The sequence below is a fragment of the Athene noctua genome, chromosome 2, assembly GCF_965140245.1.
Source record: "Athene noctua chromosome 2, bAthNoc1.hap1.1, whole genome shotgun sequence".
Taxonomy (NCBI): domain Eukaryota; kingdom Metazoa; phylum Chordata; class Aves; order Strigiformes; family Strigidae; genus Athene; species Athene noctua.
In genome coordinates, this window is record NC_134038.1 from 57,531,320 (window position 1) to 57,547,938 (window position 16,619).

Sequence of the window (16,619 nt, forward strand, 5' to 3'; positions counted from 1 at the left end):
GGAATGGAACGGAATGGAATGGAATGGAATGGAATGGAATGGAATGGAATGGAATAGAATAGAATAGAATAGAATAGAATAGAATAGAATAGAATAGAATAGAATAGAATAGAATAGAATAGAATAGAATAGAATATTCAGTTGGAAGGAACCTATAATGATCATCTAATCCAAATGTCTGACCAATTGAGGGCTGACCAAAAGTTAAAGCATGTTGTTAAGGGCATCACCCCCAAATGCCTTTTAAACACTGACAGGCTTGGGACATCGACAACCTCTCTAGGAAATGTCCAGTTTAAACCTTCTCCCGCGCAGCTTTGAACCATTCCCATGTGTCCTATTACTGGATACCAGGGAGAAGAGAACAACATCTCTGTCTCCCCTTGCCCTCCTCAGGAAGCTGTAGAGAGCAATCAGGTCACCCTTCAACCTCCTTTTCTCCAAACTAGACAAGCCCAAAGTCATCAGTCACTCCTCATAGGACACCCTTCCAGCCCTTTCACCACCTTTGTTGCCCTCCTCTGGACATTCAAGGACCTTCACATCCTTCCTAAATTGTGGGTCCCAGAACTGCACACAGTACTCAAGGTGAGGTTGCAATAAAATTAAATACAGCAGGAAATACTGAGTGCACTACAGTTTCTTTTTTTTTTTTTTTTTCTTTTTTTTTCTGAAGGGATTGATTTTAATTATTGTCATCTACCTGCCACAGACTGCAACACTGTCTACCTTTAAAATAATCCAGTGTTAACTTAGCGGGTTTCAGGCTTCTGAACATACTAACAAGAGGAATCATCCTCGTTCTGCTCACTAACTAAAACTGTCCCCACATGGTCATATTATTAATATTGCATATATAACTGAATGGGCAATCAATATTTTTTCAAATATGCACACAACTGAAACGTGTGCCATGAAAAGCTGCTAAGTTCGAGCCTACACTGCTCCTAATGAGAGAGGAGTGGGAATGGCATTAAAAAGCCTCTCAGACTTCTTCTGCTGGATTTGGAGAGATCACTTCTGCAAAACATCAGCACTGTCAGAGTCTCAGAGTGGAGACAGGACTGAAAGAGCTGCTGGAGCTGATGGTCTGGTCTATGAGCATGATTTTGCAAAGGGATGTGGCAGCATATGAGTTATTTCTGACTCAGGAGCTCTCCAGATGTCCTCTCCAAACACCTTCACCTAGAATACAGACGAAGAAGCTGAAAAAGCTGATACACCAGGTAAAAAATCATAATGACGCTGCCTGCAATTAACAAAGCTGTATCTCAGATCACATGGATTCCTAAAGCACTGTTTCCTAAAAAAACCCAAGGCATACCAGAAATAATGAAAAGAGATTGACTAGGAGGATGTTTCACAGACTTCATTAAAAATTAATAGAGATCTTTGTCTTTCAAAGTTTTATCGTCTCTTGGACAGCAAAGAATAGGAGGATAAAGTTCTTTGCTCACTCATTTTGCCATGGAAAGAGAGAGCCAGATGATCAGCTGATATCAATTATAAATTATTGGTCAAGATTACAGAAGGAAATGAAATATGGGGGCAGACTGATCTGATTTCTAGCAGCACTGAACTGGAGCAGATGTGAGCATCAAGTCCTGCATCTCTTCTTTCCTCCCACATGTCTTTTTTCCTCTGAATGGTAGCCCATGAAGGGAAATCTTGGCTTCTCAATAAGTTCCCATAATTCATCCAGATTTCACAATAACAGTATATATTCCTTTGCATTCTGACAGTGTGCAGAGGCCACACAAGTCCCCAGTGAACTGGGGGTGTTAACCTCCACTCCATTTTTCTCATTATATGCTTATGGAAAAGAATATTTACTGGCTGCTTGGAAGAGTCAGTACAGAACATTTACTCATGTCACAAAAAATGGGAAAAACCCTATACTACGGAGCTCTCTTCCAAGGCTGGATTAATTTTTTCAACACAAATGTTTTTTTCTGGAATAAAGAAAACTCACTTCTTTTTTTTTTTTTTTTTAATTAATTATTCACCAGTTTAAACTACTCTTTCAAAAATAGCTCACCATTTGTCCAGAGCATTTAATAATAATCTTCCTTTTTAATACAAAGTCTACTAAAATTTTCTGTTCATTCAGCTACTTTATTTTTTGCATATAGAAAAGGCCTTCATGTATCTGCTTTTATTTCTCTTAGTTTTCTAGTTGCTCTGAGCTTTCCAAAAGAGGTGTATTTAACCACACTTCGAATGTATTTTAGGACTTGTTCACAGTTAGGTTGTTGCAACTAGTGTATCATGATGAACATGCTATAGATAATAGGGCTAATCAGTTTTTTACTTTAAAAAAATCAAGTTTTTACTTAAAATACTTTATTAGCTGGAAGAAAATTATTAAATTAATACTATTATGGAATACACAAATGTATTCTTTCACCATTGAATTATATCAGGCTTTATTTTTATGTCACTGTACAACTTCTTATCCTTGTTTTTTGCATTCATGTGCTTTATTCACTTCACTGACAAGTTTTTAATTTAAAAGTTACAGCTGATTTGACTGTTCATTCACAACTGTATCTGCTATAGCAATGAATCTTTCAGTTGTGCAATCACTTGCCAATGTCATCACACAGCAGGGGGATGCAGTCTGATGGCAAACACTTAAGCTACAGGAAGACAGCAAATAAATAAAAAGTAATCAAAGTAGTTTTTTACATGCTGAAGCAGAAGAAAGAAACTTTATGACACTGTAGTGACAGTGGGAGGGGAGGGAAGAAGAGATGACAGATACAGAAGATAGATATGCTGCTGTTTGCAGCAATATGGAACAAATATAAAAAATGTACTACTGTTTCCACCCTGGCAGTTTGGTTGTCTGCAGTTTACAGAATCAGGTATCTAGCTGTCGCTTGATTCATTCTCATAGTGTTCAAATTAGGCTAGTGTATTAGAAACGAGACAGCTTAAAACCATTCCCTTTTAAGACCGAGGTGTAGCTACACAATTTGTGTTGCAAGAGCCTTTCACAGCTTAAACGTTACCTTGATAGTTGCCAAAGCCTTACTGGGGTTCCTATGTTTTTCCTAAAGTTTCACCTTCTGCAGCTATGTGACTCTGCGAGTCACTAACTTTTCCTTACAAAGATTACACATATCCATTTTCAGCTATGAAGAAAAGCTGCGAAATATGAAGCATCTTCAATCTTAAAGGTTAGAAACCAGAAGAAAAACAACATTAATTTTAAATCATTCCACTTGGAAGTTATTCATGACTATTTTTGGCAACCAAATTTTATCTATTTATTACTTTAAGTATGACAATAGCAGAAAAGCCATGAAATACTTCAGGAAGTGTATCTTTACATCTGCAAAAGAAGTAATCAATGCAGCAAGGAAAAGGAAACAATTTTTTGTTTCTTGCTAAACAATATTACATACTGAAACAGATATTTTTGGTATCTTCATCTGAGTGTATCCAGTAGCAGGCACCTCTTTACAGGGAGGAAAAATAAAGGCATATTGGAAAATATTTGCATTTTTCAAACAGACTACAAATAAGTGGCCAGGTTTTCAGAAATTGTAACTATTGACATTCTGTCTGGAAATCAAAACTGGAAATCACTGGCCCAAAAGTTATGGATTTATATTTCCATGCTAAAAAACAAACACTTCCACCCCTAAACTGACTTCTGTATGTGAGGTCTGTCCTTAATTTATCATGCAGAATTATGAAGTCTCTATAATTAGATAGTCCTAGAGTGCAAAATTTGAATTTTTATTTTGATCCAAATTGCTTTGGTAGACCTACTGTTAAGGCTGGAAGCATGGGACAAGCCCATATTAATTTCTATTTTGTCCTGGGCTATTAAATTATTCAATTTCCCAAAAGCTATCCACAGGGTTGGAAGCATTGGAAAGTAACTTTATAAAAGTATTTGGCTTGGCTTCTAAATACAACTTTGCTCTACTGTTAAGAGAAACACTATGATGTATGTAAAGAACTTCACCCATGCGGATAAATAAGTTTCAGGTTTCTTTGAAAGACTTCTCCAAGTGGGGTATATTTCAAAGTTGACTTTTCTTAAAGAACAAAAGATAAAACAGGTACGAAAGTTACAACACGAAGTCATGTCAAAGATCAGTTCTCCAGCGTGTGGTTTAAGAAAAAGCAACAACTAAAAAGTCTCTATAATGCTTAACTACAGTACAGCTCAAAAGAAGTTTTACATGGATTTCTCCTCAGTAGTGTTTTCTATTTAAAACTTTATGCAAGCGTGAAGGAAGAATGCTTAATATAGTAGAATTATTTTATTAGGATCAGGCATATTAGGAAGAATAGGACCACGGCAAAACTATTTTCAGCAAAAGTTGATCTTTTCAGTAAAAAAAAAAAAAAAGAAAAAAGAAGAAAAAAGGGATCAATGGATTTTTGGCTTTTGAAATACTACAGTAGTAATAGGTTTGGGCAGCACTTTCATTTGGAAAATCAGAAACACAGCGTTAATTCAGTTAAGTTCCCGGCACTTGCAACAGAAAGATTACAGATAAAATGTTCAAGAGTCATAAGGATTCTTGAGTGACAAACCCAACTCCCAAAGTGATTCAGACACTTGAAAAATGTTATTCTGATGCTTTCAAATAGTTCACAATGTTAAATTGTTTGATGTTTAATGTTCCCAGAATCCAAGAGTCCCCTTTTTTTAACGAAAAGAGGCTCTTCACAACCCTTGTGCCAAACTCAGCAAACTGGCCAAAATATGCCTAGGATTGAGCAGTCTCAATATCACTGTAAGCCTCTGTAAGACAAGAGTCTCTAGTAGTGAAGTTGGACCACTGGCAAATGTATACTGACACTGATGGTCTTCTATTAGATCTGAAGATAAATCCAGTTTGATCTCCCAGCCCCAAAAACCCTAACTTTAAAAAAAAAAAAAAGAAAAAAAGAAAAAAAGTGGGGAACCTGCCTATTCATAAAGCCTCTAAAGCACGTTGTAATTAATAACACTGACACATTTTTCATCTACACACAGTTGAACTTGAGATTTATCATAGGCATGTCACAGGATTAAGGGATTCATTATCTGCAAGAGCTCTGCCTCCAGGATGTTTGCATGCATGATCTTTTAGTGGGTGCACAGGAGGCTGAAGAGGAAGCAGGACTGTCACTCTTCCTGCAAGTAAGTAGCTTCTTGACCTTTAGCCTATGCATGCAGAGGATTAAAACACAGTGGTCACACAACTGTGCTCTATTTGTATAACAAACAATGTGATTTTTCTCCGGACTAACTGGTGTGATGTCCACCTTGGATTTTTAATATCTGAATTCTCTCTAAGTTAGAGAATTTTGAATTGTCTAAATTCTAAAGAATTTACTATTCTCTAAAATCTAGTTTATTTATGCCACTAACAATCAATTTTTGCCTTGGTTCTATAATGTTTAACCTCATGAGATATACCCTTGAAGTCTAGCAAGTTGCTTATATAATTAAGGATTGTGTGTTTAAAGATCTAGAAATTTCATATTGCTGCTTTCAGTGTTGTTTAAAAAAGATGGTGTCAAAGTAGCTGTAATCAACCCAGAGGAAATACCTTTCTTGGCATATTACAGTGATGTACTCTAGAGAATAGCCATGATTACTATAATTATTTTAGGTAGGGATTGTTTATGTTACCATTAAAATAATTACTTATATGGAAAAATGGGGGATTAAAACCTAGAAAATCTCTTAAATCTGTTCAAAACAAATGAAGTTAGTTCAGTGAATGTTTACATATTTCATGGTAGATAATTTTATCGCTTTTTTCAGTAAGGACAGATTTGAAAAAAATCCAGTAAGTAAGGAAGCAATTACTAGTCTAAGTGTTTTTAGCCATATGGTGATCATCTCCTGAAAAGCTTTTATAAAACAGTCTCACTTGGTGAATCTCTCTTCATTGGCTCACAGGTGTGCAGCACAAAGGCTACAAAACCATCACTAGCAGTATATTAAAAAAAGATTCTATGACATGATTCTTAAGATGAAATGTGCTTATTTTGCAAAAGGTAGGATAGTATATTGCAAAACTTATGCAAATGACAACTGTCAAAAGTAATCTTTTCTTATAATTAGCTTAAATTTAAAAGTTAGCTTAAGTTTAAAAAGTATGCTAAAAGGACCATTGGTAGCAGAAAGAACAGAATAGCACAGCATAGCACAGCATAGCATAGCACAGCATAGAACAGAATTAGAATGAATAGGATAGGATAGAATAGAATAGAATTAGAATTAGAATTAGAATTAGAATTAGAATTAGAATTAGAATTAGAATTAGAATTAGAATTGAAAGAATATTTCAGTTGGAAGGAACCTAAAAGAATCATCTAGTTCAACTGCCTGACCAATTCAGGACTGACCAAAAGTCAAAGCATGTTATTAAGGGCATTGTCCAAATGCCTCTTAAACACTGACAGGCTTGGGGCATCGACCACCTCTCTAGAATGCCTGTTCCAGCGTTTGACCACCTTCTCAGTAAAGAAATGCCTCCTAATGTCCAGACTAAACCTCCTGTGATGGGTACAGCTTTGAGCTATTCCCATGTGTCCTGTCACTGGATACCAGGGAGAAGAGATCAGCACCTCCCTCTCCACATCCGCTCCTCAGGAAGCTGCAGAGAGCAATGAGGTCACCCCTCAGCCTCCTTCTCTCCAAACTAGACAAGCCCAAAGTGCTTAGCTGCTCCTCACAGGACATGCCTTCCAGCCCTTTCACCAGCTTTCCTGCCCTCCTCTGGATGCACTCAAGGACCTTCACATGCTTCTTAAATTGTGGTGCCCAGAACTGCACACAGTACTCCACATGAGGCCTCACCAACACTGAATAAAGGCTCGATAATCACTCCTTTTGATCGCCTGGGTTGTGCTGTGTTTGATGCACCCCAGGTGCTGTTTGCTCTCTGGGCTGCCAGGGCACACTGCTGACTTGTATTGAGCCTAATGTCAACCAGCACCCCCAGATCCCTTTCTGCAGGACAAATAACAGGATATAATCCATATCATGGAATAAGCAGAAGATGAATCAAATTCTAATCAGGAGTCTTGGGAGTTAACTGTGACAGATGCTGTATTTGCCCCTGGACAGTAAGGTATTTGCTCACCCGACACAGAAAGTGCTGGTAGAAACATCTGTACTCTGCTGGGGAAAAAATAAATCAAACACAGCAAAACGGGTGATTTTAGGATAGATGGAGCTTCCCTGAAGGTCCTTCCACATCAACAAGCAAACCACCCTGAAATAGTAACAACTGCCCAGATTTACAGATACAGTCTAGGGCTGGAGTTAAGAGCAGAAATTCTACATAGGCCACAGCTCTTAGGGCACCATGAAATACAAGTGCTAAATGCAGTAATAGTCTAAAACAAGGGACTTACTAGTTCTGACCTCATTTCAGATTATGCTCGCTGTAGGGGCAAGGGCGGCCCTCCTGAAATTATTTCCTTCTCAGTGGGAGCAACAGGATTATGTTACTTCACAGGCTACCACGGCATGTCCAATTTGTTAACAGGCAACTAGAAAAAGCTTTACTCACAGTAAGTTGTGCCTGAGTACACTGGACTGACTACACACTGCTTTCAGCAACATTAGAATAAAAGTGGATTCTGGACTAAAATCCACCAAGTTAAACTAACTTAAAACTAGATTTAATGCGTTTCTATTTCAGTGTTTAATACCGACTACAAGATTTCAACTGACACAGTATTAGGGAAACAAAGACTTCAGTTTACTTCTCATCTTTTTAAACAATGTTTTTGTTCTTTGCAAATATAATCCATTTTTTATTCCTGCTTTCTCTGTAACTCGGACTTTTATTTCAAAGTCTCACTTTTTGTCAGAGTAGCAAAGAAAACTCAATTTAAGATAGAACCTCAGGCATGCAGTATATATCAAATGAAACTGAAAACACATTTCTTCCCCATTTCCCACACTATAAACAACATGAACACTTCAGCACACACACGCACAAATTCCACAGTCCTGGCCACCATGAAGTAACAAAATGAGGGAAGCTTTGAAAATTAAATTAAGGAACCTCAGTATCCCTGTCTTCCCAGAACTAAGGACCTTGTGCTGCCCTTCGCCTGGAGACAAGTGTAGACGTGTGGGAAGTCCCCTCACTCACTGTCCATTGCCCCTTGAGAAAAGAAGTGCAGTGCTGCAGCTGGAAGGACATGAGGCCCTTCTGGTGTGGTTCTCTGCCTCCAGATCCATACCTATCACTTAGGTAACAGACAGACAGAGAAACAACTAAACTGAGATATCACCCAGAAGACAGCAATTGTGTTATAAGCAATAAACTGCTCTTTTGTTCACAGCCCATCAAGGGAAGTTGGGAAAGAGTTCCGTCTCCTCAGCTCCCTATATTACATTTATCTGCCATATTATTCAAAGAACACACATAATGATAATCACTGAAAAATAAATTCACATTCATTAACTCCTACAAAAGTATGATGGTCATCATATATTAAGACAAAGACATGTCAAGAATGCTGAGGAAGGCTATAAACTAACCCTTGTCAAATGTGAGGCCTGAGTGGCAATGTAAAGTATGAACAAAACAGCGATAAACTGAATTTCTCTGATACGAAGCAATTAAAGGACAGTATGCTGTAAAAAAAAACCACCTTGGCAAAGTGAGGCGGTGCACCTGGGTGCTGAAAACTTAAGCATGTGCTTAAGTGCTTTGTGGGACAGAAGACCAAAACACTCACATAGGCTACTGTTTTTTTGAAAATGGTGAAGGAGGTGCCTGGCAGGGCTTTCCCCATGTCCCTCCAATTGCATCACTGCACCCATTTTTTCTTGTCTTCACAGACTCAAATTATTCAATATTTGCAAAACACATTCAGACTGCACTCTTTCTTTTAAAATAACCTCTCAGTGATCAGACCCTGCAGCCTCTTGCAGCCCCTGGCTGAGGGAATGCTCCCAAAGTGATGTCAATGGGAGCCTTGCGCAAGAAAGGGCTGTAGGATTCAGCTGTATATGAAGAAAGGGCTTGAAATTATGGAACATGGTATCAGGGTAAGACTTTATATTTCAAACATATATTTATTCTTTTTACTAAAGCACTGAAGAGTGTGGGGAAGAGTGGGGGATGTTACTATAGAAAACCATATGGTACTTGCATTTCCAAGCCAGAACTGTGCATAATAAATATTTATAGAATATTTATAGAATCTAGTGGTAGTCTCTTCTTTCTGTTTATTCGTTACATGTCACCCAGAGAAACTCTGGCCAAGCACCAATCAAATATCCCAGCAAGTTACAAGCAACCTAAGCATGGGGGAAAGAGAGAAAACAGATCGCCAGTAGGCTCATAATTAGCAACCTAGACCTGGAAGGAGGTGCTTAGGAAGTGCCTGGATGCGTCTGGATTCCAGCACTCACCGCACGTCACGAGTGGTTTCGGAAATTGACTTCTCAGTCTCTGCAAGGGGTAGGGAAGATATACACAATATTTTTGGCTAGGCTGAGCAGGGGCATGTGTGGAGCAGCTGCAAAAGCAGACATTTGTCTGCTCTCAGAGACAACATAAGAACAAACGCATCTCAGCGATGACAGCTAACTTGCTCCTGGTGTCTACTGGGAAAGATGTGTCTCCTTACCTATGGCATATGGAGTTGTTGCATTTATTTTGCTTCAGAAAAAGACAATGCAGGTTGTCCTCTTTAACACCTTGTGATTAGAAGAGTAGTTGAAGGAGCTACTGAAATACATAAAAGACCTGGAATATATCTTAACAGCAGCCAATCTTCTTATCCAGGGTCTAGCCTTGACATAGCAATCTTTTGGTCTTTTCCTCTTTCCATGACAATCTTATTCCCTTTCATGCTCTTCCTTTCCTTTTCGTTTCCTTGAGGTATGAGAGCTACCAATTCCCAACTACCATTTCACTCATCAGAAATAGTAAAAGGATGTAAAAAAAAGCATGCCAAGCCCACCAGTCAACACACAGTACTTTACTAACAGGAGCAGCTTTCTGCTGTGGATCACCTCAGCACCACTTTAGCCAGAATCTGGAATGTTGTGTGTCACACTTTCTACACGGATGTTGCTGCTGTACAAATGGTGCAGACATGTCATATTAGAATTATGTAGAGTTGAAGTCACATACTTTTGCATATATAAACAGGTAACTTAAAATTAATAACAAATTTTTGCATACCACAAAAATAACAATGATTTCAGAATCTGAAGCTATCAAACAAACAACAGGTGTATCTTCATTATGAACACAGGTTTTTATACAGACAATTGCATTTTACTAAGAAATTGGTGCTCAGAAGTTCCCTTCTCTGTGTCACTGAAACAGCTACTTATTGTGAAAAACATACTTATTGAATGTTGCCAAAAGTGTAAAAACCACACATCTGTTATTCTTCAAATACATGTTTTTTAAAACAGTTGGTATTTACTTAACATATAATAACAGTTATTAAATCATTCTTAAGTCTATTTTGTGGAACTGTAATGTAAAGCATTACACATGAGAGAAACACCACCGGAACAAATGTAAAAAGGGAATAGATGCATTGTTAGTAGCTGAGTAGTTACTAGTCACATTAGAAATTACAGCTCAGAGAAGAGTGGTAAGAGGAAGACTGGAATTCTGGAAACCCTGAAGGACAATGAGTTTTATGAGATTCGACACTGTTCATTTAAAGTTTTAAAATTATTAGAATATTTCTAGGTCAACAAAAACATAACGACAGAAGACATTTCTGTAATCAATATTGACTCTACTAGACAAGGACATAAACTCCATAATCTTGTAGCTCAAATTAGAGAAATTCAAGTTTTTTAAAAGATCCTTTTTGTTTTAATTTTCTGCAGTTGTAGAAGTGGCCATTTCCCCAATGCTGGTGTGGGTCTTTTCAAGCTCTGCATTGCAAGCCTCACCCCAACCTAGAAAGACCCCACGGATTGTGTTACAGGAGACCAGCTCAGTGACTGACCTGATTCTCTTCCCTTTTTAACAGGCTTTGTGCACTAAACTCTCTTTTTAATTGTCAGAGGAGCCAGGAAACAAGCACAGTCAATGTTAATTGTTCATAATAATTTCACTTGAGAGTTTGATTGAGCCATTACCATTGGGTCCTTCCTGTGACTGAAAAATAATCTTAAGCCAACGAGATGAACAATGCCTTCTGAAACACACTTTTAACCATATTTGGAACAAAGTAGAACAGAGAAGCAGTAGAACTGCTTTCTAGACAATTTCATGATTATGTGGGTGTCATCTATATACACACCAGTAATGAACAATAATGCTCAGGTTAACACTGGCAAAAATAGTCATCCTATTTATCCACAAATCTACTTGTTTTGGCTTGTTAAAGATTATTAAAGAAACCATGCAAGGTGACAGTTTGGTTGACATGCAGGTATCACATGCTCAGCATTTTAATCTATGTTTCTTGTAGGACAGCATAATACAAGTTAACATTTTTCATAATTCTTCAAATTTCTCTAACATGTTCTGCAGAAAATACAGGCAGGGACTACAGTCAAGATCATCTTGGACAAAGGTGATGAATACTACAGTATGTTACAATAAGCTTATTTGTAATGTCTCAAAAAACAATCAATAACATAAAGACCTTCATTTAAATCTATCAAACCCACATATACTCCATTTAATTGAAAAGCTCTTAACTCCAGTCATTTCCTGGATATAAAGTTACTTTACTCAAGCTCCAGCATTTTTAATTTCTCTTGCACTGAAAAGCAGCATCCTCAGCTCACAAGTAATGCTTACATAAAAGCCTCACAGTCAGATCTCTTGGTGCCTCTATGTTTTTCAGGATATGAAGACAACAGCAATGTAAACACTCTACTATTGCAGAATAAACATAATGTAACCACAAAACAGGGATGACATAGCCTGTATATTATCTGGGCTTAATTTTCTCCAATGCAAACTGAGTGTCCGCATCTCCTGTTCCTTAATCCACTCTAAAACAGCCTGTTAAGAGGAACATTTTATATGAATTTTCCAGCTTTTAAGCAAAGACATATTTCTCCTTAGAACATTACTTTGAATGTCTTTTCTTCTGTACATCTAGCAATCTTGCTTCTTCCAGAATAATAATGTCCTTGCAGAAAACACCACATTTAAATGCTTTTGATATTTCACTGCTGACTCAGGTGTGCCTAAGTCAACAGCTTGCAGACAATGCACTTTCAAACGGCAAAACATGTGCTGCTGCTGCTTCTTTTATTAGTGTTATACATAATACGAGAACAGCCATACAGGATCAGACCTAACATAGAGATAAGATAGGGGGCTACATCTATCAGTGGCCATAAAGGGCTGCCTACTGAAGAGAACAAGACTAGAGGAAGCATGTAGTGATACACCCCCAGAATGATATCTCAGGTTTGAAAGATCTGCAGACCTAAGATTTCCACTTCTGTGACTGCAAATTAAGTGCACTTCCTGCATTAAAGTGTCACATATAACAATGTATATCTCTTTGTTTACTTTGGAAACTATTCCTTAAGGCATCAGAAATACTTATGATAAGATAATCAAGATAATACTTATCTTGAGGCATAAAATAATACATATCCTTAAGGCATAAGAAATACTTACAATAAGATAATCAATCACACACAATATAGCAAATATTGCTATAAAGGAGTTAACACTGGACTTCATATATATGTAACTCCTGGACCTTTTAGAAAACCAACTTGTTATTGCTGATATATTCATGTCATATAAAAGCTTCTGTTAAAAATACAGGTAAGAAGATGAATATTATTACTAAAAAAACCCAAAACCTGTTCTACCTGTCTAAAGAACTTTATTTTTCTTGTTTTCTCTTTGTCTATTCTCTGAAAAAGCTGATATGAGGACACGATTGCTTCTATGATTATGGCAAACCAAGTATATTCAAATCTTCACCCCACCCACGCTAACTAATGTGCTATTTCAATTAAAGTTAACTCCAAGATGACAATCAATTTTCAGGGTGCAGAAGCCCTTCTTTTCAAACTAGAATGGCAATAATGGGATCTGCACAGCAATCGCTTCTACATATTTGCCTTTTCTCAGGCAGACTTCTCCATAATTCAGTCTATTAAGAATTCTCCATGTTTCATGGGATACATATATTGCCCGTACACATCTAGTGTGGGCTCTCCTTGTTTTGAAACATCTAACAAGTTGGAAATTGCCACAGATAGAACTTCTAATGAACTTTGCTTAAAAAAATTGACCATTTTCCATTGGCAGTTTCAAACCATAGAGTTTGTATCAATTCATTCTAGCACTCCTCAGAACTACTTTTTTTCCATTCTGATGGGGACAAACAGCACTAGCAGGTGCTAAAGCATAGTCTTAAAAGAAGAATGGGGTGATGAAAGAACCAGTATTTTACTGTAGTGCCCTTCAGACATGTACAATAACATGCTGAATTAAATGCTCATTAAGAAACCAAACTGGATGTAACCTGAGAAAAAAGCAGAAACTATTAAAAAAACCCCTTGATGATATCAAACTTAGCAACTGAGTGTGTAATTTTCACTAATATCCAACATTTTTTTCAGTGCTGTTAAAAACATTCTCTCTCTAAATAGATAACACCCAGTAAGGTGTCACAGTTAAGGAACTTCTAGACTGACTCTTGATTTGGCACTACATCTTCTCAAGTCGATGTTTATGAACCACAGCCACTACTCTGATGCTGTAACAAAATGGAGTCACAGTTTTCCTTTCAATCAATACTGTGCCTTATGCTATCTACATATGAGTTTAACAGAAACTACAGGTTAAGTAGTACACTTCACTTTGTTAAAATTATTTTTTAAAACTTCTAAAAATTGCTAATATTAAAAATTTGAGACAGAAACATTTTAAAATCAATTTTGATCAGAAACCTATTCAGGACTACTAAATACTGACACTATGAAAGAATGCCATATTCTACTCCAGTTGCCTATATTCCTGGGGCATTTTTAAGCTTATGGGGCAGTAGGAGAGACATATTTTCATTTAGTGATCTGATTAAAGTCTTAAAATATTTCTGACTGGTGGGAAGCTACAGAATGAGAATGCCCATGTTTCCTCAGCTACAAAATGGTAAGTGTTCCATATCAGTCTCGATTTTCAAGTTGTGATAAAAATATATAGCAACAAATTGGCTTAAAAAAAAAAAATATATATATATATATATATATATATATATATATTTGACCAGTCTTTACAGGAATGCCTCTACTGGTATCAAGAGATTTACAACAGAAATAAATATGACCTCTATATATTATTTGGTTGGGGAAAAGTGTTTTTACTGTTCTGTAATATTTTACTTTTAAACCTACCCAAGCCTGTAAAGCTACAGAGATAGTTACAAAGCTACAAAGCTCTGTACCAATGATAAGCTAAATTTCACCAAGACAGAACTTTGTCACCTTTAAAGTGATTTGCTTTTGAAGAACCAAAATATTATGTACCAACATAATATTAATGGCTGTAAGATTAACAATAAAACATAATCCTTCAATGCACTTCTGTGTTGAAAGGGGCACTGTCCTTCAATTTTTGCAAATACAATGTCTAACATGGAAATCTAATATATTTCACTGAACATGTAAACCAGGCTGACCCTGTGCATACTCACTCAGAATCATAACATAGAGGCTTTCCAAATCACCTTCTAAAGAAAGAGAATTAATAGTCATCAGGACAGTAGCATCTCCTTAGACACAACAGATGTTCTTACATAGATATGAGTGACCACCTTTCAGAGACCACAAGTCTGTGGTACAACTCCTGAAAACCTGGAAGCTATTTAGAGATAACCTTAAACCTTCCCCCAGGTGCCTCATTTCTAGACAAAGATCAGAGAAAGTCAAGTATTTAGGAATTTATTTCTTCAAGTGGTGTATGTTAAGCAGGCTCCTCCTGTAAAAGGATGATATAGAAAAAAACCTTTTCATATATTGCTGCCAAGATCTAAGAATCACAGGTAGGAGTTAGGGTAATTAAACTTAAGCATCAGTCTTTTTGCAACAAAAACTTGTTTTGTTGTAATAAAAACTTTATGCAAGGTAAAGGTCAGAAGAAAAATACAGCTTGCTTTCTGTTTGTGAGAAAGGAAGCAAGTAAATAATTTTGTTTCATATGATTTCTATGGCTATTTATTGATTTTGGAAAGGCCTGATTGTCTGTAGGGTTTTCCGAGATGCCCCAGGCAGTATGAACAGCATGGACTCATGGAACATGAAGAGAAATCCTTTCTTGCCCAGTCAACAGCAAGCCAAGCACACTGGTGTACAACTGCAAGCTACTCTATTAAGGGAAAACAGTAAAACTTTATTCAAGTGGAGAGCAGATTTTTCTGCTTATCATTTATAGAAGAATAAACATGAGATTGAGCATCTGAATCTCAACATCAGATCACTCTTTACTGGGCTTGGCCTAGTTTAATTTCCAAGACAGACATATGTTTCTGGTATGATGACCTTGTGGTTAAGACTGGCTGCAAGAAGTTCTTGCACTTGAGGAATGCTGAATTCTGATTTTTCCTCTGATGCTAAATAGCTCTCTGCCAGCTTTGGTCCTCTTTCAACTTCACTTACTTTTGTCAACTAATATGTCACAGGTTAGAAGTTTCATGGAAAATATAATATGAAAGAGAGCAATATCTTCATTCATAAGTAAGACTTCTATCCAAATAGTGTGTCACCTTTTTAAATACTAGTGTGCTATATAGTCGCCAGCAAAAAACATTATGAGCCACGTTTATATGGTGAATAAATTGCTTCAGATCGACTGGAGAAAGAGAAGAGGACATAAACAGAAACGCTTAACATGTATGTGCATGACATTGCATAACTTCCTTTCTAAATATGAGGTCATAGATAGTTCGATCAGCTAAAGTAAATAATTCTGCAAACTTGCCCGTGAAGTTTTTATTCCTTTTCTTTTTGCACTGGTAAGGAAACAAATTTATGTCTTACCTTTCAAAACCAATCTGCCGTAATGTTTTCTCCCATGTTGAACCTATACAAAGAGGAGAAAAAACAAACACCCTCAGTAAAAAAACTTTATTGTATGATCACTCTTACTCTTCTCCTTTCCTTGTGCAGATGGGATCTGTATAGTAAGGTGATTTTTCCACCCCAACAGAAGTACTTGTAAATAACATCTGTTCTCCCCAGACTGAAGAACTGTTAAGAGAGGCAACCACTGAGTGACATAACTGTGTGGACGAGTATCAGCCTATATAACTCCTTTACACTGCAAAGCAGCCAGTCACTGCTACAGTTCACTGCAATTTCAAGGGTGGTCTCCCCTCGTAGAGCAATGTGATCTGTACATGACTCCTGAAAGCGCTGAGCTGGCATCTCACATCATGCACTCTTCACATTTCAGCTTTTCATTTTACTGTAGTGTTTGCCTGATTCTTGCTGAAAGCTTTACAGCTCCTTCTGAAATCCAGACCTTTTATTTTTAAGAAAAAGCATGAAGATATATTTCTGCTTTATTTAACTCTTTATACTCATACAAACAGCTGCACAGGACTCTTTCTCAAAATGATCAAGGACTCAGCCTCACAAACTACTTAAAAGGCTAGAATTATGCAAGGAATTACCC

The 16,619-nt window shown here is 37.1% G+C and overlaps 1 protein-coding gene across 9 annotated transcripts in view; it reads right to left on the reverse strand.

Annotated features, from left to right (window-relative positions):
- PIEZO2 (piezo type mechanosensitive ion channel component 2) overlaps positions 1 to 16,619 on the reverse strand; it is a 314,600-nt gene that overhangs the window by 149,583 nt on the left and 148,398 nt on the right. For all 9 annotated transcript variants that reach the window (XM_074899237.1, XM_074899233.1, XM_074899236.1 and 6 more), the window contains exon 4: positions 15,983 to 16,025. In XM_074899237.1, the coding sequence (XP_074755338.1) occupies positions 15,983 to 16,025 (43 nt within the window). The remainder of the gene's footprint in view (positions 1 to 15,982; positions 16,026 to 16,619) is intronic.